General features: G+C 45.2%; 1 protein-coding gene across 1 annotated transcript in view; it reads left to right on the top strand.

The window, feature by feature from the left end:
- The window catches only part of CLCN7 (chloride voltage-gated channel 7), a 39768-nt gene extending 16145 nt beyond the window's left edge, over positions 1-23623 (top strand). Inside the window, exons 12-25 of the mRNA XM_066576703.1 lie at positions 1162-1278; positions 8979-9033; positions 9121-9181; positions 9770-9908; positions 10236-10329; positions 11745-11917; positions 12058-12109; positions 14531-14658; positions 15041-15126; positions 16728-16860; positions 17162-17221; positions 19162-19338; positions 19416-19496; positions 20798-23623. Of these exons, the coding sequence (XP_066432800.1) occupies positions 1162-1278; positions 8979-9033; positions 9121-9181; positions 9770-9908; positions 10236-10329; positions 11745-11917; positions 12058-12109; positions 14531-14658; positions 15041-15126; positions 16728-16860; positions 17162-17221; positions 19162-19338; positions 19416-19496; positions 20798-20884 (1443 nt within the window). The 3' untranslated portion in view covers positions 20885-23623. The remainder of the gene's footprint in view (positions 1-1161; positions 1279-8978; positions 9034-9120; positions 9182-9769; positions 9909-10235; positions 10330-11744; positions 11918-12057; positions 12110-14530; positions 14659-15040; positions 15127-16727; positions 16861-17161; positions 17222-19161; positions 19339-19415; positions 19497-20797) is intronic.
- Positions 23624-24372: the final 749 nt, after the last annotated feature.

The raw sequence follows: 24372 nt of genomic DNA, 5'->3' as shown, positions 1-24372 counted from the left end.
CGGCGCACCCAGTAGTGGAGTCAGGAGAAGGGACGGGTCACAAGCATAATCTCTTCACATCCCCCGCCTCAGGCCTGTGTGTGATCTGTAGGTGGCTTACATTATACCAAAAGGCTGTAGGAGATCAGAAAAACATGGCCACCTTCATTCAGAAGCAGCGCCCCGCTACTCTGTGGGCTTTGCCAGGTATTGCAGTTCATACCATTCATGTGACTATTGCAATACCAGATGCAACCCCGTAGGCATGAGTGGCCATGTGTCTGAGAGCATTTTGGGAGCTCTGGAAAAATACATACATCTCCTAGAATGCAAGACATCTGAGTATGGTGCCCTATTTGGGGCTTCTGCTGAGGCTTTAGGGTTCTGTGCCAATGAAGCTGCTGTATAGATTCCACATAGGGGGACTTGGAATTGGGAATGCAGCTCTGGGGCGCAATAAGTGTGAATACAGCTCTGGGGGTGTAATAAGTGTGAATACAGCTCTGGGAGTGTAATAAGTGTGAATGCAGTTCTAGATGCAAATCGGGTGCAATAATTGAGAATGCCGCTTTAGATATGACTAGGGGTGTAATAATTGGGAATGCAGCTTGGGGTGTAATCATAAGCAATGCAGCTCTGGCTATGACAGGATATGTAATAATTGTGAAGGCAGCTCTGGATACGATTGGGATTCAATAAGTGGGAACACAGCTGGGGTGCAGCTATGGATATGCCTGGGTGTAATATTTGGGAATTCAGCTCTAGGGGTGTAATAAGTGTGAATGCAGCTCTGTGACTAAACTATAGGAGTTATGAATTAAACTGGGGTATAGTCTTTGTGAATTCCGCTCCTAGATGCAGCTGTGGTTGTGACTGGAGTATACGACATTATATACCTATAACCAGTCACACACATGTTCAGCACTGACTCCGTGGCTCAGTCCTCCGGCGCGGCGCTGGTTACTGCACACACGGTGTTGCCTGTAAATCAGTGCAAAATGGCGGCAGCATCGCGCACAGCATGCGGTGGTCATCTGTCGTATCGTGTTTACCAATCAGTTCATCCTTTCCTCTCACATGTCTCTTCTCCAGAGCGTCCCATGTAGCAGAGCTGAGGTTGTCACGTGTTATTCCAAGAGATGTTTCTAGTCAGCTGACTGATTTTGATTATTTTCCTTCCAGTTTTTCGCCTCCATGATCTCCACCTTCACCCTGAACTTTGTCCTGAGCTTCTACAACCGCAAGCCGGGCGACCTGTCCAACCCCGGTCTGATCAACTTTGGGAGGTTTGACACCGATGTGAGTCTCTAGTCTGCCTGTATATGAATTCTATCTGTATAGGGAGGCAGCGTAATGACCTGAGAGGGATCGGAACGCTCAGTTGTCAATGTATTCATACAAGAAGAATGCAGAATTGTAAGACAAAGCACGATCCCACCAAGAGTAATTGGGCATCTGAGCAAGAACGAAAAGTAGTATATATTACATATGTTGGTGCTTAGTGGGGCTTCTTCGGCCCTAATGACACCAGATACTCTGCGGTGTACTTTCTACTAATGTCTGATAAACTTCATCTGTTATTTCCTTCCATTCATCCTGCGAACATCTGGTGAGTTCTCTTGAAGAAAATGGCCGCTGTTCATGTTTCCTGACTACGATCCAGTTCCTCCCAAAGATGTCCAGGCTAGGACTCTGTGCAGCCAATCAAATCGTGGAACGTCCATATCCTCAAACCGACGCAAAGCAGGGTTGGATGTGACAAGCCATGTTGTCTTGTTGGAAGTATGGCCGACCATTTCCAGAGTACTACCACATTGTTTGTAGCACATTATTGTCTAGACCAGTGGTGGTGAACCTTTGGCGCGTGCGCCAGAGGCGGCATGCAGAGCTCTCCCTGCTGGCACGTGCTGCCACTCACCATGTTAGTAAATACCAGCAGGGGCCGCGGCTCCCCTGCTGGTATTCACTCAGCTGTGACATCAGTGTGCAGCTGGAATCCTCCTCCCCTCTCCCCTGATGTCTCCTCTTTGGTTTTGCTAGAGCAGGGTAGGAGGCGTCCGGCAGCACACACTGACATCACAGTGTGCACCGGGATCAGTGCTGCTAGCAGCGCTGACCAGAGGAGGGGCGGAGCTTCCATAAGGAGGGGGGGAAGTATATGGATGTCAGGGGGGCACTATCACCACTGGGGGCCCCTGTGGGATGTCGGGATTACCGCTGGGGGCCGCTGTGGGATGTCGGGATTACCGCTGGTGTATGTTTACACGTGGCTGAAATGCTGCAGAATGTCCTCAGCGGAAATTTCTGTGGCAAATTCTGCAGCATTTACGCATCCAAAAAGCAGTCAAAATCTGATCCCTGTCTATTTTAAAACAGCCCTGCCCATTTTAGAACGACGGAGGTAAAATCATACGTCGTGATAAGCCCCGCCCCCTGACGTGTTGGCACTTTGCTATAAATAAGTGGGTTTTGGGTTACAGTTTGGGCACTCGGTCTCTGAAAGGTTCGCCATCACTGGTCTAGACTCTCAGGTTCACCTCCGTGGTCATGGTTCTTGTCACTACAACCAACAGACCGAGACCATGCCATGTAACACATCCGCAGACCAGAACTGAGCCTCCACCGTACTCAACTGTTGGCACAACACACTCGGGCAGAAGGTGTTCACCCACATCCTCCACACCCAGGTATATCCATCTGATTTGTAGATGGAGTAGCACGATTCATCACTCCATAGAACATTCTTCTATTGCTCAACTCTCCTTACACCATTGTAGACATCCCAATGCATCTTCTTTGAGAGAACTCGTGGGATGCTGGCAAGATGAATGGAGGGAAATATCAGCTGAAGTGTATCAGACATTAGTAGAAAGTATGCCAAGAAGAGTATCTGGTGTCATTAGGGCCAAAGGAGCCCCACTAAGTATTACCATATGGAAATGAATACTACTTTTGATTCTTGCTCAGGTGTCCAATTACTTTTGGTAGGATAGTGTACTCTGTTAGTACACCTGTTTACTTAAACTGACATGTCAGGAAGATGTTGCGTCCCCTTTTAAGGGGCTTTACGTTGGAAAAGGGAAAAATGTCTGCCCACAAGGCGTCTGACTGCTGGGACCCCCAACATTCCTGAGAACTGTGCATCCAAATGCCCCATGGCAATGCAGTGGGATTGATGCACTATGCAATCTCCCTTGGTCCCATGGAATTGAATAGAGTGGTGGTCATGTACCATGTTTTCCCGAAAATAAGACCCTGTGTTATATAAATTTTTTTGCCCCAAAAGAGGCACAGGATCATTCATAAAGAGCTGTGATTTGTTTATCAAGCACCTCCGTGATTGGCTGAGCCGCGGCGCTGGAGAACCAATCAAAGCAATCACTTGATAGAGGTGGGGTTTGCAAACCCCATTACCAGCAAGCAATGTTCTGTTGGCGCTGAGAAGTGCGATCAAGCCTGCCCAGAACTGCGGAAACCAGCGGGAGGGACCTGAATGGCGCCTGCTACGTAAGTACTGTTTTGTTTTTGTTTGTTTTATGTTTTTTCCTCACGGAGTATAGCTAGGGGTTATTTTCTGGGTAGGGCTTATATTTCAGCCCACCGCCTTAAAAAAATCAGGGCAGGGCTTATTTTAGGGGTGGTAGGTTGTACTTTTGGGAAAACACGGTATCTGCACCACTGCTACATTCACATGGGGCATCTGTGTGTGCCATCCCATTGGTCGAACTCCAGCAAACGGATATTAATTCTATCCTGTAGGTAGACAATAAGTGACTTTAGTGGGAAAACCCATTTGTGTCTCCGGCTCACCGCAGTACTTCTTCCCCCTTGTGTCATCCATTGTTCCTAATATATCTGCTTCCTTTTTTGATATGCGGATGTTTTTCCGCTGAGGTCACTGTCTGGGGACTCTAAATGGAATTAATTGTTCTCTATGACACAAATATATCCATTACTCTGGTGGTCTAATGTCTGCCTGCAGGAGTCACGTTCTCTGGTCTTCTGAAGCTTTTTATGTTGAATAGATCTCCCACCCTATTTAAGAGCTCTGCTTTTTTGGGGGGTCAATGAATGACTCTTGGCAACATTGTAACAAACTCTTAGTTATGTGAGCAGGACTAAAGCCCCATTTACATGCAAAGATGATCGTTCAAAATTTGTTCAAAAGATAGGGAGAATGATCGTTTTGAGTGATCATTCTGCATCATGCCCATTAATAACTTATTACCTTCATTTGCATGCAAATGAGCCTCCTTACGCTGTATGCAGATAACAGCAGGTGGTGGTCTGTTATCTGCATACAATCCCTTTGTTCTGCCACTGAGCTGCAGCTGAATACAATGTTATCAGCGCTCCTGTGGAGAATCACTGCATGCAGTTCCTGCTATCAGCTGCCCGGCCAAACCATGGATTTTAAACTCAACATAAAATCATCGTTTGGTCGAAAAGTAAACAACTGTAGCTTTTATACGCAAGATTACTGCTCAGAAGACATAGTTTGAGCGAATTGTGAGTGATAATCATCCTGTGTAAATGGGGCTTAAGACAGGGGTTTCTGCCTCTGAATATAAAGAATATTTCCATTCACTGACAGCAAGCAGAGACCTTCATGGTGATAAATTACTATATAAAGTATATTGAAAAGTTGCTCAACTTCGTATTCTACAATGATTAAGTTGTATTTAGATAAATCTTGAATTCTCAGAAGAAGGAACCTTAAAGACTGTAGATACTGAAGACTTATAGAGGATTTGGGAACTTGAAGCTGAGAAGATGGAAAACACACAGCTCATTGTTCCTCTTTATAACAAGGCTACGATTATTCGCTGCATGTGATATGATCGTGTTTGGATTACATGGACACTGACCCCCTTCACCATTCCAGGCCCATAATTCACCCCCTTAAAATATACATCTATACATAAGAAAGTATGTCACCTACAAGTCATAAGGCAGTCTTGTGGTCTGATGGCAGAGGTCCTCGCCCTCAGGGGGTCCCCATGATTTGTAATGCAAAGCAGTTTATGCAACTTGACTGGGGCAGAAATCATTCTTTACTGAATTTGCCTTAATTAATGCCTCAGGACAAAACTGTTCTCATTACTCATTCCTTCTATAATCCTTTCACCTCCTAGTGAGCTCTATACAAGAGCATAACTGTTATACTGCCCCCTATGTACAAGAATATAACTACTATAATATTGCCCCCTATGTACAAGAATATAACTACTATAATACTGCCTCCTATGTACAAGAATATAACTACTATAATACTGCCTCCTATGTACAAGAATATAACTACTATAATATTGCCCCCTATGTACAAGAATATAACTACTATAATATTGCCCCCTATGTACAAGAATATAACTACTATAATACTGCCTCCTATGTACAAGAATATAACTACTATAATACTGCCCCTATGTACAATGATATAACTACTATAATACTGCCCCCTATGTAGAAGAATATAACTACTATAATACTGCCCCCTATGTACAAGAATATAACTACTCTAATACTGCCCCCTATGTACAAGAATATAACTACTATAATACTGCCCCCTATGTACAAGAATATAACTACTATAATACTGCCCCCTATGTACAAGAATATAACTACTATAATACTGCCCCCTATGTACAAGAATATAACTACTATAATACTGCCCCCTATGTACAAGAATATAACTACTATAATACTGCCCCCTATGTACAAGAATATAACTACTATAATACTGCCCCCTATGTACAAGAATATAACTACTATAATACTGCCCTCTATGTACAAGAATATAACTACTATAATACTGCCCTCTATGTACAAGAATATAACTACTATAATACTGCCCTCTATGTACAAGAATATAACTACTATAATACTGCCCTCTATGTACAAGAATATAACTACTATAATACTGCCCTCTATGTACAAGAATATAACTACTATAATGTTGCCCCCATGTACAAGAATATAACTACTATAATACTGCCCCCTATGTACAAGAATATAACTACTATAATACTGCCCCCTATGTACAAGAATATAACTACTATAATACTGCCCCCTATGTACAAGAATATAACTACTATAATACGGCCCCCTATGTACAAGAATATAACTACTATAATACGGCCCCCTATGTACAAGAATATAACTACTATAATACTGCCTCCTATGTACAAGAATATAACTACTATAATACTGCCTCCTATGTACAAGAATATAACTACTATAATATTGCCCCCTATGTACAAGAATATAACTACTATAATATTGCCCCCTATGTACAAGAATATAACTAGTATAATACTGCCTCCTATGTACAACAATATACCTACTATAATAGTGCATCCTATGTACAAAAATATACCTACTATAATAGTGCATCCTATGTACAAGAATATAACTACTATAATACTGCCCCCCTATGTACAAGAATATAACTACTATAATACTGCCCCCTATGTACAAGAATATAACTACTATAATACTGCCCCCTAAGTACAAGAATATACCTATTATAATAGTGCATCCTATGTACAAGAATATAACTACTATAATACTGCTCCTATGTACAAGAATATAACTACTATAATACTGCCCCCTATGTACAAGAATATAACTACTATAATACGGCCCCCTATGTACAAGAATATAACTACTATAATACGGCCCCCTATGTACAAGAATATAACTACTATAATACTGCCTCCTATGTACAAGAATATAACTACTATAATACTGCCTCCTATGTACAAGAATATAACTACTATAATATTGCCCCCTATGTACAAGAATATAACTACTATAATATTGCCCCCTATGTACAAGAATATAACTACTATAATACTGCCTCCTATGTACAACAATATACCTACTATAATAGTGCATCCTATGTACAAAAATATACCTACTATAATAGTGCATCCTATGTACAAGAATATAACTACTATAATACTGCCCCCCTATGTACAAGAATATAACTACTATAATACTGCCCCCTATGTACAAGAATATAACTACTATAATACTGCCCCCTAAGTACAAGAATATACCTATTATAATAGTGCATCCTATGTACAAGAATATAACTACTATAATACTGCTCCTATGTACAAGAATATAACTACTATAATACTGCCCCCTATGTACAAGAATATAACTACTATAATACTGCCCCTATGTACAATGATATAACTACTATAATACTGCCCCCTATGTACAAGAATATAACTACTATAATACTGCCCCCTATGTACAAGAATATAACTACTCTAATACTGCCCCCTATGTACAAGAATATAACTACTATAATACTGCCCCCTATGTACAAGAATATAACTACTATAATACTGCCCCCTATGTACAAGAATATAACTACTATAATACTGCCCCCTATGTACAAGAATATAACTACTATAATACTGCCCCCTATGTACAAGAATATAACTACTATAATACTGCCCTCTATGTACAAGAATATAACTACTATAATACTGCCCTCTATGTACAAGAATATAACTACTATAATACTGCCCTCTATGTACAAGAATATAACTACTATAATGTTGCCCCCATGTACAAGAATATAACTACTATAATACTGCCCCCTATGTACAAGAATATAACTACTATAATACTGCCCCCTATGTACAAGAATATAACTACTATAATACTGCCCCCTATGTACAAGAATATAACTACTATAATACTGCCCCCTATGTACAAGAATATAACTACTATAATACTGGCTCCTATGTACAAGAATATAACTAGTATAATACTGCCTCCTATGTACAAGAATATAACTACTATAATACTGCCCCCTATGTACAAGAATATAACTACTATAATACTGCCCCTATGTACAATAATATAACTACTATAATACTGCCCCCTATGTACAAGAATATAACTACTATAATACTGCCTCCTATGTACAAGAATATAACTACTATAATACTGACCCCTATGTACAAGAATATAACTAGTATAATACTGCTCCTATGTACAAGAATATAACTAGTATAATACTGCCCCCTCTGTACAAGAATATAACTACTATAATACTGCTCCTATGTGCAAGAATATAACTACTATAATACTGCCCCCTATGTACAAGAATATATCTACTATAATACTGCCCCCTATGTGCAAGAATATAACTACTATAATACTGCCCACTATGTACAAGAATATAACTACTATAATACTGCCCCCTTTGTACAAGAATATAACTACTATAATACTGTCCCCTATGTACAAGAATATAACTACTATAATACTGCCTCCTATGTACAAGAATATAACTACTATAATACTGGCTCCTATGTACAAGAATATAACTAGTATAATACTGCTCCTATGTACAAGAATATAACTAGTATAATACTGCCCCCTATGTACAAGAATATAACTACTATAATACTGCTCCTATGTACAAGAATATAACTACTATAATACTGCCCCCTCTGTACAAGAATATAACTACTATAATACTGCCCCCTTTGTACAAGAATATAACTACTATAATACTGTCCCCTATGTACAAGAATATAACTACTATAATACTGCCTCCTATGTACAAGAATATAACTACTATAATACTGGCTCCTATGTACAAGAATATAACTAGTATAATACTGCTCCTATGTACAAGAATATAACTAGTATAATACTGCCCCCTATGTACAAGAATATAACTACTATAATACTGCTCCTATGTACAAGAATATAACTACTATAATACTGCCCCCTCTGTACAAGAATATAACTACTATAATACTGCCCCCTATGTACAAGAATATAACTACTATAATACTGCCCCCTATGTACAAGAATATAACTAGTATAATACTGCCCCCTGAGTACAAGAATATAACTACTATAGTACTGCCTCCTATGTACAAGAATATAACTACTATAATACTGCCTCCTATGTACAAGAATATAACTACTATAATACTGCCCTCTTTATGTCTGTTGATTTGCAGGAGAACAGCTACAAGTACTTTGAGCTCCCTATCTTCATCTGTATGGGCGCAGTTGGTGAGTGTGATTCCTGATACTGGGGTTATATACACTACTGATTACGGTAATAAAACATTCCATGACTTGCTGTGCTCTGTTTGGCAGGAGGGATGCTGGGGGCGCTGTTTAATGCCCTGAATAACTGGCTGACCATGTTCAGAATCAGGTATTGTGAGTTTTCCCTGACTTGTGCCTCCCATAACCTGCAGCATTAGGTACTTATATTTAGCAGTGTTCATCCTTAGCCTGCTGGGTCTTGTGCAGAGTAGTAGGAGAAATGGAGAAAAGGTTGCCTTGCTCTTGGGAAGCTGGGTAACGCCAGCATTGGGCCTCCTCTTTCGTGGTTTTGCAGTCAGGTGGTTTTTGCGCTGATGTCGTTATATTGTCTCGTCTCCTGCTTTATTCATTAAGCTCCTGCAGAGGGAATCTGCATCTAGCAGTGACCGGATCCGTGATATTTAATCCCTCTCTTCCTCTTTTCTCAAGACTTTTAGGCAAATTTAAGACGTCTTAGGAAGCATCCTGCCCATTAATAAAGTTTCTTTGGCACAGTAGACGATTGGACGGCGGCGGCCCGTGGGGGGAGGGGGGCTGCGGCACATTGCGCGGCCAGTAATTGTAAACTCAGATGTGTAAACCCAACTCAGAAACTGGACCCGCAAGGAATAAAGTGTCCAAGCGAAAATCAGAAAATAGTGTGCTGCCCCTTTAAGAAATGTTGGTATAAAGTCTGGACCTACTTATGTCTTCTCAGGTATCTACACAGACGTTGCCTGCAGGTGGTAGAAGCCATGCTGGTTGCCGCCGTCACGGGCACCGTGTCTTTCGTCATGATTTACTGGACTTCGGACTGCCAGCCGCTGAGGGAGAGTGCCGGAGAATACACCTTACAGGTAAAGAGGTTCTCTACTCTGTTCACAGCCAAAGCTGCGTTCAGAATTAGTCTAGTTACTAGAGAGCAGTGCATTGTGGGATGGTAGCAGCCGAGCTTTTAGGTCACATGACTGACCAGAGGGAGTAGTTAAACTGTCCTGTTCTAAGAGCAACAAGTGAAGTTGTGAACGGAGCTTTGGATGTAACTGGAGGAGATTACTTTGAGCCAGTTTAATCCATGAAGGGTTAATGTCATTGCCTAATTGGTGTTTTAGATGCCTCAGTGCGATACAAAACAATGTTGCAAAAATCTACACACCCCTCTGACATTCAGTTTTTGTATCCAGCTGTTCTGTGCAGATGGGGAATACAACGCTATGGCATCGGCATTCTTTGCTACCCCAGAAAGCAGCGTGCGTAGGCTCTTCCATGACCCTGCTGGTAAGTGCTGTGAGCATGGGATACTTCAGAGACCCTAATTAACCCCTTCATTACATGTACGGCACGCATCGGTTGTCTGTAGCGAGCCTAGAACCCAAGCCTGCTGCATGCTTCTGGTGTCTGCTTTCTTTGACAGCCACCACTCGCCTGCAACAGCTGCGATCAGTGTGAACGCTGATTGTGGCTGTTAGCCCTTTAAATACCCCAATCGGCATTCAGAGGTCCCGAACAGTCCTCCTGCAGTGTGATCGAGGGGGGTGCCATTCTGAAGGCCCTCAGAGCTGCCATGGCTGATTGTGCATCAAGGTGTGCCTGTGGTATGTCTTGTCAGAATGCGGTATAATGCAATACCACAGTAATGCATTATACTGTGTTGGTAATCAAACGAATGCAAGTTCAAGTCCCCTATGGGAATTAAAAAAAAAAAAAGTGAAAGCAAGTTTTAAAAGGTTTTATTAAATATTAGAAAAAAATAAACAGTTGTAACAGTTAAAAAAACAAGCAAAAAATAAACTTCCCAGTCATTTCATGAAAAAAATAAGTTTGCTTTCAATACGTCCAAAAGTGCAGATTATTGATATCACACTATTAATTTCATATTGTGAACACCATTACAAAAAAAATATGCAGTGCCAGAATAGCGCTTTTTTTTTTTTTTTGGGGTGACCAAAGGAATCCGAGGAAAAATGGCATAAAAAGCGATCCAAAAGTCATGTATACCTCAAAGTGGTATTAATAAAAACTACTGGTCGCTGAAAAAACTGAGAACGGTCAGAGCCCAATCAACAAAAAGTTTTTTACATTTACGGGGGTCAAAAGATGACGATGGCAATTATTTCTCAAAAACTCTCATTATATATATAAAAAAAAAACTAGATTAAAAATACTATATAAACTTGGTATCGCCGTAATCGTGCTAGCCCACAGAATAAATACGGCACGTCATTTTTATTGTGCTGTGAAACATCATAAAAGCAAATACTCGCCAAAAATTGCGCCGTTTAACTTCTCCCCACATCGAATTTTATAAAAGTTTCCCAGTGCATTATATAGCACATTATATGGCGCCGCTGAAAAATACAACTCGACCCTCAAAAAACAAGCCCCCATGTAAATGGGTCACCGGAAAAATAAGGGATTTGCAAGAGGGAAGGGGGAAAAAAAGAAAATGAGAACTTAACCCCTTCCCACTGCAGCCCTGTAAACTGCCCCTCGGACATTAAAGGGGCCTCATTGGACTGTTCTCTCCAAGACGTTGCTAGATTAGATGTTCCTTTTTGTTGCAGAGTTTTTAATATTCCTGTGGTACCTCCGTTATTCCCTCTCCTCTCCCCTAACTTGATCTGTCACTGGAGAAGTGGTTGCAACAAACTATCTACTATGGATTAACCCATGATGTGCTGTGTTCTCCGCAGGTTCCTTTAACCCCATGACCCTGGGCCTGTTCACCCTCCTCTACTTCTTCCTGGCTTGCTGGACGTACGGTCTGACCGTATCGGCCGGGGTCTTCATCCCCTCCCTCCTCCTGGGAGCGGCTTGGGGACGTCTGTTTGGGATCCTATTGACCAATATTTCGAATGAGTCCATTGTAAGTAACTGCAGACTGTAGTACCTCTGCTGTCTGTACTGCACCCCTGCTCTATTCCCTGCATGCCCCTGCCATGGTCTGCAGGGCATGCCCGGTGCTTAGATGCAGCAGAGTTTAACCCTTTGTCTCCTGTCGTGCAGTTATGGGCTGATCCCGGGAAGTACGCACTGATGGGGGCAGCAGCGCAGCTCGGTGAGTAATCCAGCAGACGGAGGAAGCGACCGCCGGCCGCCTGTTTATACTTCTGAAATTTCATTATTTATTGATCCCCAGTGTGGCTGCTGTGAATGTTCACCAGATGTGGAGCCTAACATATTCAATACACTGCAAAACTAGAACCCCCAACATGTTTAGGGGGGGTCTGTATACAGATATATATAGCCACCACTAGGGGAAGCTCCCTGTGTACAGATTATACAGCTGCCACTAGGGGGAGTTAACATTAAACAGATCTGTGGTTGGCGTATAAATGAATCTGTAGTCAGAGAGCACCCCCTAGTGGTGGCTGTATATGCCTGTATAGAGTGAGTTGCCCCTAGTGGTGGCTGTATATGCCTGTATAGAGTGAGTTGCCCCTAGTGGTAGCTGTATTAACCTGTATATAGTGAGCTTTCCCTAGTGGTGGCTGCATAAACCTGTATATAGTGAGCTTTCCCTAGTGGTGGCTGCATAAACCTGTATATAGTGAGCTTTCCCTAGTGGTGGCTGCATAAACCTGTATATAGTGAGCACCCCCTAGTGGTGGCTGTATAAACTTGTATAAATATGTATGTAGTGAGCTTCCCCTATTGACAGCTGCATAAATCTGTATAAAGTGAGCTCCCTCTAGAGATGTCTGTATATTGTGAGCTACCCCTAGTAATTGCTTTATAAATCTATATACAGTGAGCTCCCCCTAGTGGTGGCTGTATGTTGTGAGCTTCCACTAGTGATTGCTTTATAAATCTATATACAGTAAGCTCCCCCTAGTGGTGGCTTTGTATCTCTGTATACTGTGAGCTTCCCCTGGTGACTGCTATATAAATCTGTATACATTGAGCTCCCCCTAGTGGTGTCTGTATGTGTGAGCTTTCCCTAGTGATTGCTTTAGAAATCTATATACAGTGCTCTTCCCCTAGTGATGTCTACATTTCTCTGTATATAGTGAGCTCCCTCTAGTGGTGGCTGTATAAACCACTGTATATAGTGAGCTCCCTCTAGTGGTGGCTGTATTAACCTCTGTATATAGTGAGCTCCCTCTAGTGGTGGCTGTATAAATATGTATGTAGAGAGCTTCCCCTATTGACGGCTGTATAAATCTTTATACAGTGAGCTCCCCCTACTGGTGGCTATATAAATATGTATGTTGTGAGCTCCCTCTAGGTGGCCAGTATAAATCTCTATATAGTGAGCTCCCTCTAGTAGTGGCTGTATATCTCTGCATACTGTTAGCCCCCCCCCCCCCTATAGTGACTGCTATATAAATCTGTATAACTTGAGCTCCCCCTAGTGGTGTCTGTATGTGTGAACTTCCCTTAGTGATTGCGTTATAAATCTATATACAGTGAGCTCCCCCTAGTGGTGGCTACATTTCTCTGTATATAGTGAGTGAGCTCTAATGTTGGCTGTATAAACCTGTATATAGTGAGCTCCCCCTAGTGGTGGCTGTATATCTCTATATGTTGTGAGCTCCCTCTAGTTGGTGGCCAGTATAAATCTCTATATAGTGAGCTCCACTTAGAAGTAGCTGTATATCTCTACATTCTATGAGCTTTCCCTACTGACTGCTGTATAAATCTGTATACAGTGAGCTCCCCCTAGTGGTGTCTGTATGTTGTGAGCTTTCTCTATTGATGTCTGCAATTCCCTGTATATTGTGAGCTCTACCTACTGACGGCTGTTAAAGGCGGCTGCACACAAATGGATTTGCATTTGGGAATCTGCGGTCGGTGTCCCCACTGCAGATCGGCAGCAAATACTGTTCTGAACATGCTAAACAATATTGCTTGTACCTGCACACTCGTGGAAACGTATTGCAATTTCTGTGAATTGGAGGAAAAATCGCAGCATGTTCTATTTTAGCGCAGATTCCGCACGGACGACTTCCATTGGGGTCAATGGAAGCCGTTCGACCCGCGGCCCTTTTACAATTGACATTGCGGATAGGTCGCGGATTCCGCATCGTCACCTAGCGATGGAGCAGGAAAAAAACATTTAAAAAAAAAAAAAAAATCTGTACTAGGCTTGTCCGACGACGGCTCACCACAGCCATTCGCAATACACATGAAGAAGTAAAGAGACAAGTACACAGGGTCGCCAGCGGGTTCTCATGGCGGAATCCGACCCGGTCGTGTGCAGCCGGCCTAAATCTGTATACTGTGAGCTCCTCCTAATGGTAGCTGTATATCTCTGTATACTGTGAGCTCCCCCCAGTGATGTTTATATAATTTTGTATACAGTGAGCTCCCCCTAGTGGTGGCTGTAGGCAGCAGAATTGTATAATTTTACCTTTGACTGAGGACGATCAGGGGGTTTAGAGCGGTGTGTCGGATGTGTATGAGGCGCTGGTAACCTCTGACCTCTTCCCCTGGTTTTGGTCCTGATCTGTTTAATATCCAGTATTCTGTGTTCTAGGTGGGATTGTCAGGATGACGCTGAGCCTCACGGTTATTATGGTGGAAGCCACAGGGAATGTCACCTACGGTTTCCCGATCATGCTTGTCCTCATCACAGCGAAGATAGTCGGAGATCTGTTCGTTGAGGTTTGTAATGCTATGTTGGGCCCGCTTTGGATAATGCCTTTTCTGCCCGAAGGACCCCCTGTTGATAAGCTCATTAGGGACCCCCTAATAATAGCTGTCATTTATAGAGAAACTTAGAAGTATTCAGTTCTTCTGCAGCGCCTCTACAGGGGGGATGAAGCATTACACAATGGGTTGTCTGTATAATACATGACTTGGCTGGGTCCTTCAGCGCAGGGGCCGCACACATTGTCCAGGAGCAACTTCAGAGGTCTCAAATGAGCCCCTCCCCTCTGTTCTAAATAAGATAACTTGTTTTCCAAGACCTCTGCTTGCTGTCACTGTATACAGGTGTCAGAAGACTATTGTGCTTATGTTTGTCTTCTCTCCTTTTTGCATACAGGGTCTCTACGATCTTCATATCAAGCTGCAGAGTGTCCCGTTCTTGCACTGGGAGGCCCCCGTCACCTCGCACTCCCTCACGGCCAAGTCAGTGACTACAGATCCTTCTGATGGGGCATGAGAGGGTTTATGGGAATAGCTGGGCCGATGCTGGACCTCCAGCTTATACCTAATGTCTGGGCCTTCTACGCACCCTTATAGGGCTAGGCTGGTGTCTTGTATATAAATAACAATAGCTTACTTGGATAGGAAGGCACGGATGGCCTACATGATGGTACGGCGCATGAGCCACTCGGGACCCCAAAATATGGATTTCAATTTTGTGTTGTGGCCCCTATAAGACAGCGTAAAACCCAATCATAAAGTTGTAGAGTAACGTGGGGGAACCTTGAAATATATAGGGTTTCCAACTATGAAGCGGAGAAGAGAATGTCAGGCTGGGAGCAGTAGTTCTGCAACATCACATCCCTTTAAGGAATCGACCCTTTTATAAATGGGAGCTGCATCCCCCTCAGCAGCGCCGCTCTTGTATGGCTGGGGATTAGAGATGAGCGATCGTACTCGGTTAGGGCGATTTCGCAATCGATCACCGCTTTTTTTCGAGTAACTGACTACTCGGGCGAAAAGATTCGGGGGGCGCCGCGTGTGAGCGGGGGATTGCAGAGGGGGTGGGGGGAGAGAGAGAGCTCCCCCCACCCCCAGCGCCCCCCTCCATACAATGCGGGTGCCGGCTGTTCTATTACCAATGTTCGGCGGTCCCGCACTGTTTCCCCTGCAAAAGGCCCCAGGGCTGCCATTGCAGAGTGCCTATGAAGCCGTGCCTATGGCAGGCTTGATAGACTGCCTGTCAGATCGCAGACAGCTTTGTTTGTATATACCAAAGTTCATGAATCGAACGTTCGCAAGTTGGGGACTATCTGTAAAGTAGATGAAGCAACTGTCACTTAGAGGGGCAATAATAAAGGCAGCCCATAGACCGAGGAGGGAACTTCAACCTTTCCTGCTTATCGTTACCCTTTTAAGACCCTCTAACTAGTTATGTTCTCTTGGCAGTAATAGGACGTGTTATTTTTTGAGTTCTGCTGCCATCTAGTGGTGGTTGTATGTCTTTGCATCCAAGTTTATAAAATGTATATACACTGAATGGCCCCTTTAGTAGAGCCCCCATCTAGTAGCGCGTTGGACCTCCTTTGGTCTTCAGCAGATCTGTACTGTAGATTACACCAGGTGATGAAATCCTTCTGCAGGAATATCGGCCCCTGCTGACAGGAAACTTCTTGTAGTTGCTGCAGATTAGATGGACATGCTGACGTGTTCTGATCAGCTGACAGGAAGGGGTCATCGATTCGTGCTTTTTGCACCAAATTCCGATTCCCATCAGTACGGGGCAACAGGAATCTGGATCCATCTGACAGGAGATGGTTTTCTGCTGCTCAGTGATAAAATTTTTCCTTGATGACTCCATTCTTGCTATACTCTCCATACAAGAAAACGCCCACAAGGTCGGCAGTGGTTTTATGCTGCATCCGGGGTCATGGGTCTTATTTTCCATAGAGGGAACCCCCAATCTAGGGAGGGCCGGGGGCTCTAATAAAGAGGCCGTTCACTTTAGTTTGTACATGTGGTGATCTTCTAGATGTTGCATAAAGTGAAGCTCTGTGTTCTTTCCCCCCCTCACCTTATACCAGAGAAGTGATGAGTACGCCGGTCACCTGTCTGCGCAGGAAGGAGAAGGTTGGCATCATTGTGGACATACTTAGCAATACCGCATCCAACCACAATGGTTTTCCTGTAGTGGAGAACAGCGGAAGTACTAGTCAGGTGAGCGATATGTTGTATCTGTGCATTACTCCTCTCCGTGCCCCTCCTCTTGTAATGTACTGGAGTAACACATGACTACAAGTTTGTAGTCTGTAACCATGGAAACGCATCGGTCTGCATACAAGCTGTAGACACAATGTTGGACCTTTTAATCAAGGCCATTTTACCAAGTTTTTTCATAGTTTTTCGATGCACCAGAGCAATAAACAATTGGGCAAAACTATTCATGCCCTTTCAAAAATGTGTTGTGCTAGAAAGGGGCAGGCAATGAAAGTATGTTTTGTTTTTTATTTCCTTCCAGCCTCCTCGGTTATGTGGATTGATCTTGAGATCCCAGCTGATTGTCCTCCTGAAACACAAGGTACGGCACACTGACAGCAGCCCCGCCACATCATTGTGGGACTATCTTGTGAATCGGACTGTGAAATCTAAAGTATGGGTTAGCGTGATGTTAAAGGGGTTGTTCCGCGCCGAAACGGGTTTTTTTTTTTTTCAACAGCCCCCCCCCCCGTTCGGCGCGAGACAAACCCGATGCAGGGACTTAAAAAAAAAAACCGCACAGCGCTTACCTGTATCCCCGCGGTCCGGTGTCTTCATACTTACCTTGTGAAGATGGCCGCCGGGATCTTCTCCCTCGGTGGACCGCAGGGCTTCTGTGCGGTCCATTGCCGATTCCAGCCTCCTGATTGGCTGGAATCGGCACGTGACGGGGCGGAGCTACACAGAGCCGGCATCCAGCACGAGCGGCCCCATTCAGAAAAGAAGACCGGACTGCGCAAGCGCGTCTAATCGGGCGATTAGACGCTGAAAATTAGACGGCACCATGGAGACGGGGACGCTAGCAACGGAGCAGGTAAGTGAATAACTTCTGTATGGCTCATATTTAATGCACGATGTACATTACAAAGTGCATTAATATGGCCATACAGAAGTGTATAGACCCACTTGCTTTCGCGGGACAACCCCTTTAAATTAGTCTAGGGCTGCACTGGACTTGTCCGTGCGAGTGTCGCGGTCATCACCAGAGATGGACCTCAAATACCGTAAGTGAATGTGGGTGCTTTACGACTTGCAGGTTGCCGCGACACAGCAGTGTGTAGCCCTGGCCTTAAAGGGGTACTCCCGTCTCTGGAATCCTATTTCAGTGTGTTTGACATTGCGTAACAATGCGCTCACCCATAAGAGGTTTGTTTCCAAAATGCTCCGTTCTCCAGATATTGATTCCTCTGCCCTCCGGTTGTTTACTGCTTGTCGCCAAGGAAACGGGCAACCTCCTATGGAAAGAAATGGCAGAGACGGCCGGCACTTGCGCTCTTCTTTTACCTAGATCTGCTGGCCGGCTCTCGGGAGTGCATGCACACTAGCTTTCAGCCCAAAAACCTGCAGTCGTACTCTGCGATTTCTGTCCATAGAGGAGGTGGTCTGTTTCCCTGGCAACAAGCAGAGGAATCAAGATCTGCGATATCTGGAGAACGGAGCATTTTGGAAATAACCTCTTATGGGTCAGTGCCTTGTTTTGCGATTTTGAACATCTTGAAATAGGATTCCTGAGATGGGAATACCCCTTTAAGGCCAGTGTCTCGGAGGCGTAAGCGCTTTTACGTGTACTCTGGCGCTGTGTATTTACACGCTCATGTGCGTGTTTACTGCATATAAATCCTGCGTGATTGCACGTGCAAAAAAACACGCAACAATGTTCTGAAAGCTGCCCAATAGTCTGTGGGTGCATGAAAAACCGCAGCGAACACATTAGCATCTATGTTCACCGCGGGGTTTTTTGCGCAGCACTTTCTGTGATTTGTGACAACTGACATCACTTGGGCCACCTTGTAGTTTTTTGGGGTTTTTTTGTTTTTTTGTGGGTGCACGTGGAAAATGGATGACACATGGTTGCAACACAAATGTAAAAAAACACGCATACACAGCAAAAATGCATGTAACCTAGACGGACAAACGCAGTGAAAACTTTTTTTTTTTTCCTATGGGCCGAAATTGAAGTGCTCTCTTCTGTCTTTAATGGAGCCTGGATGTCAAGATGAGTGGTGATTTCACCCTCACTGTGACCTCTTCATTTATGCTGACATCTAGTGGCCAATTTGAAAACTGCATTTTTTTTATTTTATTTATTTTTTACATAAGCGACCAAATAAGAACAAAGATTGTTGTTTCCCCTTTGAGTGCTGTAGAGGGCGTCTGTCATACAGTTATGGAGGAGTACTAAGCTGGGGTTCAGGGCTGCAGGGGCCCTTGCTGTCACATTGATGGATCCGTCGGTCATTGTCCCGTGTCTGACCTTTTTAGGTTTTTGTTGAGAGGGAAAATCTGAGTTTCATCCAGCGGAGCTTGAAGTTAAAAGATTTCCGGGATGCTTATCCTCGCTTCCCTCCGATCCAGTCCATCCACGTGTCGCAGGACGAGCGGGAATGTCTGATGGACCTGACGGAGTTCATGAACCCCACCCCATACACTGTACCGCAGGTATCGTATACCTTCGCTGCAGCGCCTCTCCGTAGTGGTATAATCCGGGTGATGATCTTATAATGTGTGATTTACAGGAAGCCTCGTTACCGCGAGTGTTCAAGCTATTCCGAGCGCTCGGCCTCCGGCACCTGGTGGTGGTGGATAATCAGAACCAGGTAAGTGTCCCCAGATGTCACTCTGGTGGGGTCTCTGTTTGACGGTTTCCCTGCGCTCTGCCTGTCTGCGGTTTTCTGCCTGCACTCTCATCCTCTTGCCTGCTGCTTGCTATCTGGGCTCTTGGGCCCCAGGTCCCCTGTCTTTGCCTCACAGACTCTCCTTCATTCTTGCTGTTTCGCCTGCCCTCCCCCCCCCCCCCCCCCCCCCCCCTTGCCTTTCTGCTGCCTTCCCCTTTTCCACTGTGTTTGACCTCTGTGCTTTTTGCATTTCTTGCACCCCTCCCCTCTGCCAGTATGTTTTGCCTGTGCTCTGGGCACCTCCTTGCTCTTCCCATTTTGCCCACATTCTGCTCTTCAGTGCCCTATTTTCACTGCACTCTTATTCCTCCTCCTTGCCTCCTGCACTTTGCTGTCTTCTCCTTTTCTGCAGATCTTCTTTTGCCTTCATTCTTGTCCCCTCTCCACTCTTCAACTGCATTTTGCCTGTGCTACTGCCCTCCTTGCCCCCTTCTGCACATTATTTTACCGGTGCTGTTGCCCCCCTTCTGCCCACTGGTGTTTTGCTGGTGCTGCTCTTGCCCCCCCCCCCTTGCCCACTGGTGTTTTGCTGGTGCTGCTCTTGCCGCCCCCCCCCCCTTGCCCACTGGTGTTTTGCTGGTGCTGCTCTTGCCCCCCCCCCCCCCTTGCCCACTGGTGTTTTGCTGGTGCTGCTCTTGCCCCCCCCCCTTGCCCACTGGTGTTTTGCTGGTGCTGCTCTTGCCCCCCCCCCCCCCTTGCCCACTGGTGTTTTGCTGGTGCTGCTCTTGCCCCCCCCCCCCTTGCCCACTGGTGTTTTACTGGTGCTGCTCTTGCCGCCCCCCCCCCCCCCCCCTTGCCCACTGGTGTTTTGCTGGTGCTGCTCTTGCCGCCCCCCCCCTTGCCCACTGGTGTTTTGCTGGTGCTGCTCTTGCGCCCCCCCCCTTGCCCACTGGTGTTTTGCTGGTGCTGCTCTTGCGCCCCCCCCCTTGCCCACTGGTGTTTTGCTGGTGCTGCTCTTGCCCCCCCCCCTTGCCCACTGGTGTTTTGCTGGTGCTGCTCTTGCCCCCCCCCCTTGCCCACTGGTGTTTTGCTGGTGCTTCTCATGCCCCCCCCCCCCCCAACCTTGCCCCCTGTGTTTTGCTGGTGCTGCTCTTGCCACCCCCCCCCCCCCTTCCCTTGCCCACTGTGTTTTGCCTCTCTTCTTGCTCTCTCCCGATCCCTGCTGCACCCCCCTGCCCGCTAGGTTGGCAATCTCCTGACCGGTGTTGTCCGTTCTCCCGCAGGTCATGGGTTTGGTAACCAGAAAAGATCTTGCTCGTTACCGTATCGGGAAGAACGGCCTGGAGGAGCTGGCGCTCGCACAGACGTGATGTTGCACCTCACTAAATTCCACTCTTTTCCTTGAAGCGGACATTCAGCAGTTGTGAGAACTTGCCGCGAGCTGCCTGCTCTGGAGGAGGTGACTTCTGCTCCTGGAAGCTACAAATGAGCGTCCGCTGCCTCTTCACCAGACCCTGCACTGGTCACACCTTTATAAACCAGCTGTAAGTGGCTGTAACCAGTAAGCTCCGGAGCCCACCGTAAAGTGTATGCAGCACCGGTTTGACCTGGAGGCGGCCATTTTAGTTTGATACAAGCACACTGTCCTGCTGACTGTTTCTATTATTTTACAGTATAGATATCCTTTAGTATGTCCTGCAACCACACACCATTAAACTCATATCCTCCTCATCTGATCTATGTGCATTGTACTCCAGTCACATCCAAAGCTGCATTCAGAATTCCTTTTTTCTGTTATCTCTCAGGTTGCAGGACTGCACATCTCCCTGCAGGCTCAATATTACCCAGCATGCTCTGTTGTACTGTGCATCATGGGACTTGTAGTGTTTTAAGAGTTACTAGAAATTCTACATTCCCCATATTGCATTGCACCAGAGTGCGTCGAAACAGGACCTCCTCTGCGTTAGGGGGTGTCCGTCAGCACCGTGCTCACAAATATATAGCGCAAGACCAAATGGAAATGTATGATGTGAGCGATGACAATCTGCATACAGCGCTGTGGAAAATGTTGGTGCTACATAAATGAGTAAAATAAATGCAGCTCTGGATGTGATTGGAGTATAACACATGGCCTAAACCAAATAGATTTATACTGTGAAATGTTGGACTTTGATACGCCCTAAGGCTGTGGGCTCCAACCTGTGGCCTTGTGGTCATAGGTAAACTACTACTCCCAGCATGCCCTGACAGCCAGGGGCTGAGAGGGCATGCTGGGAGTTATAGTTTGCCAACAGTGGGAGACCACAGCCCTAGAGAGACGTACAAACCTACATAGCCCTCGGAATACGGTAATCCCGTCTCGGACTGCTGCTGTCTCAGTGGCCGCTGCACAATAATGGGGCGATATCTCTTTAAAAGTTAGAAAATTAAATTGTTTTTATGTTTCAAATTTTATGAAAATGTTTAAAAGTAAATTAGATTTTGCAGCGGAGCCTCCGGTGATGTTATTCCACTCGTAGCGGCGGTATGTGCGCAGCCCAGCAGAGGGGGCACTGCGTCCAGTCCGTCACTTGCGTCCTGGGAAACGTATGTGGAATGGCCGCACGAAGCTGCGTTTATCTGACACCACTTACACATTTCTTCATTTCATCAATTCGGTGTAATTCTGGGAGTTTTGGGGGTCGGCGACCAAAAAAAGTGGAAAGAATAGACTACTGAAAAAAAAAAAATTCGTTTTTCACATTTTTTTGTTTAAATTCCCCGTTTTCCCCCTTTTTTTTGTTTTGTTAAGGGTACGTGCGCACCTCGTCGCGCCAAAATTTGCATGTGGATTCTGCTGTGAAAATGCGCGCCTCTTCTGCTGTAAGTGAATGGTGTCGGTTTAACCCATTCACTTCTGTTGTACTGTACGTTGCTGAAGAATTTCGCAGCATTTCCATGATGTGTGCCCCGCCTTTAAAGTCTTAAAGTGGTGACCACCTGGTCTTGGCACATATTTTTGGGGGAGGGGCTCTATTCTGCCTGTTTCGCTCCCCATCCGCCTGTTCCTTCGGCCCGTCTGCTGTGTTCATGATGGCTGCAGCGTTTTATAGACCACCTAATATACACTGACCCCTTGTGGTCATCGGTAATCTAAGACCACTCACACTGCTCTGGTTGGCCGGCAATTCTCATGGGAGTGCCGCTGGCTAATACGAAAGTGGTGTGCAAGTCTGGCAACCAGTCAACAGCGTGAATAAGGCAGCGACTCAACCATCTTAGAAGAATGAAGAGTAGCCGCAGGAACAGGCAGATCGGCAGCAGAACAGGGAGAAAGGATGGCAGCCGGTGATGGAACACCTCCCTCCTCCTTGGGCAGATTATATCCCTAGGACTAGAGGGTTCGTTTTAGAGTAACTACACTTTAAAGTACTCCTCAATGGCTGAGACTCTTGCTGATTGCTAGAACGAGGGGGTGCAGTGCTGTGCCCCCTTGGCTACTTTCTCTACATTTTGCCCCTGCCCCATGGCGCGGTCAGATGAAATCTGCAGATCTGCCCCCAGAAACGAATTCCCGCTCCTCCAGGGTTAGGAATCACTGAGCTGATCGTGGAAACAATGTTGCAAAAAGTTGCCTTGGTTACAATGGGCACATCTTCACCCGAGATGTTGGAGAAGGGCTCCTCCCATCAGATGCTCCGCCCCCCCCCCCCCCCCCCCCAGGGTTTTTTGGCTTTTTATACCTTGCAGATTTTGATCATTGACTTAAAATGCAAATATTTGCCCTTTTTCCTCCCTTTGTTTCCCGTATGATTCAGTATCCCAGTAATGCTGCGTTCCATCCCAATCCCCCATCTTCAGGACCATGAAGCAGGGACCGCGCCGCACCTTTCACTAAGTGACCACTTGCTATACAAGCCAAATACTGCAAACTTCCTGACAGGGTTATTTTTTATGTCTATTTGCCCCCAGCGTGTGTGAGTGGATGGAAGGACCTACGGGTGAATGCCCGGGCGAGACGCCGCCCTGATTGAAATAAATCGTGTCGTTTCTTGGTTGTTTTTCTCTTGTTTTATGGATTCTGTTCTACAATTTGCTGCTGTTTTAAATAAACCGTTTAGTTCGCCTGACACCATTCAGTCTGTCATTTTCTTCCCCAGCAGGTGGCGCTATATCTCGGGCTATAGTGATTTTAGAAGCAGTCTCTTTACATTTGCAGGATCTAGAATAAAGTGCCCTCTAAATGGCTCCCCTAGTGGCGGGTGTAATTTAATAATGCTGTGTGATACATTCCCTTATAGAACTTTCTATGCACCTGTGATTGGTTGAAGTGGCCAGCAGGTGGTGCTGTGGTACAAGATCTTCCAGACACTTAGAGGTGTGCAGCTTGTGCCCACTTAAAGGCTATCCGGCATTTTACCAAACCTAACAGTCTCTAGGCTGATATGAATAAGAAGCAAGAATATAATTTAGTTTTCTCACAGGGGTGGCACGACCATGAAATCGCCATTTTGCAGGAGTGTATGCTCTATGCAAGTTGCCACGGAGCCAACTGATGGGTGGTCCGCTCCAGGCTTGCTCCACCTCATTTTGACCAAACCCCACCTTTTGCCTGATGAGCTGGAGACTGTGCTTTCTACTGATGGAGTATGCTACACACATCCTGAACGAGGCGCATGCACGCTATTTTTTGACAAGGGTAACATAACCCCAAATCTATTTATTTCTTTTTCCCTTCTGTGTGGCATGCACCCTCTAGACTGCTAGGGCACAGGCTGCCCGTTTTCATCCCTCAGCAGCAGATTGCTAAGGACCTGTCCGGAGTGGTCTGGTCTACTTTGGCCTTGTTTTGGTCAAGCCTAGCCTTTGCCTGATGAGT

Source organism: Eleutherodactylus coqui, chromosome 8 (assembly GCF_035609145.1).
Source record: "Eleutherodactylus coqui strain aEleCoq1 chromosome 8, aEleCoq1.hap1, whole genome shotgun sequence".
Classification (NCBI taxonomy): Eukaryota; Metazoa; Chordata; class Amphibia; order Anura; family Eleutherodactylidae; genus Eleutherodactylus; species Eleutherodactylus coqui.
The sequence above is the reverse complement of the archived record's forward strand: the minus strand, read 5'-3'. Positions and strand labels throughout refer to the sequence as shown.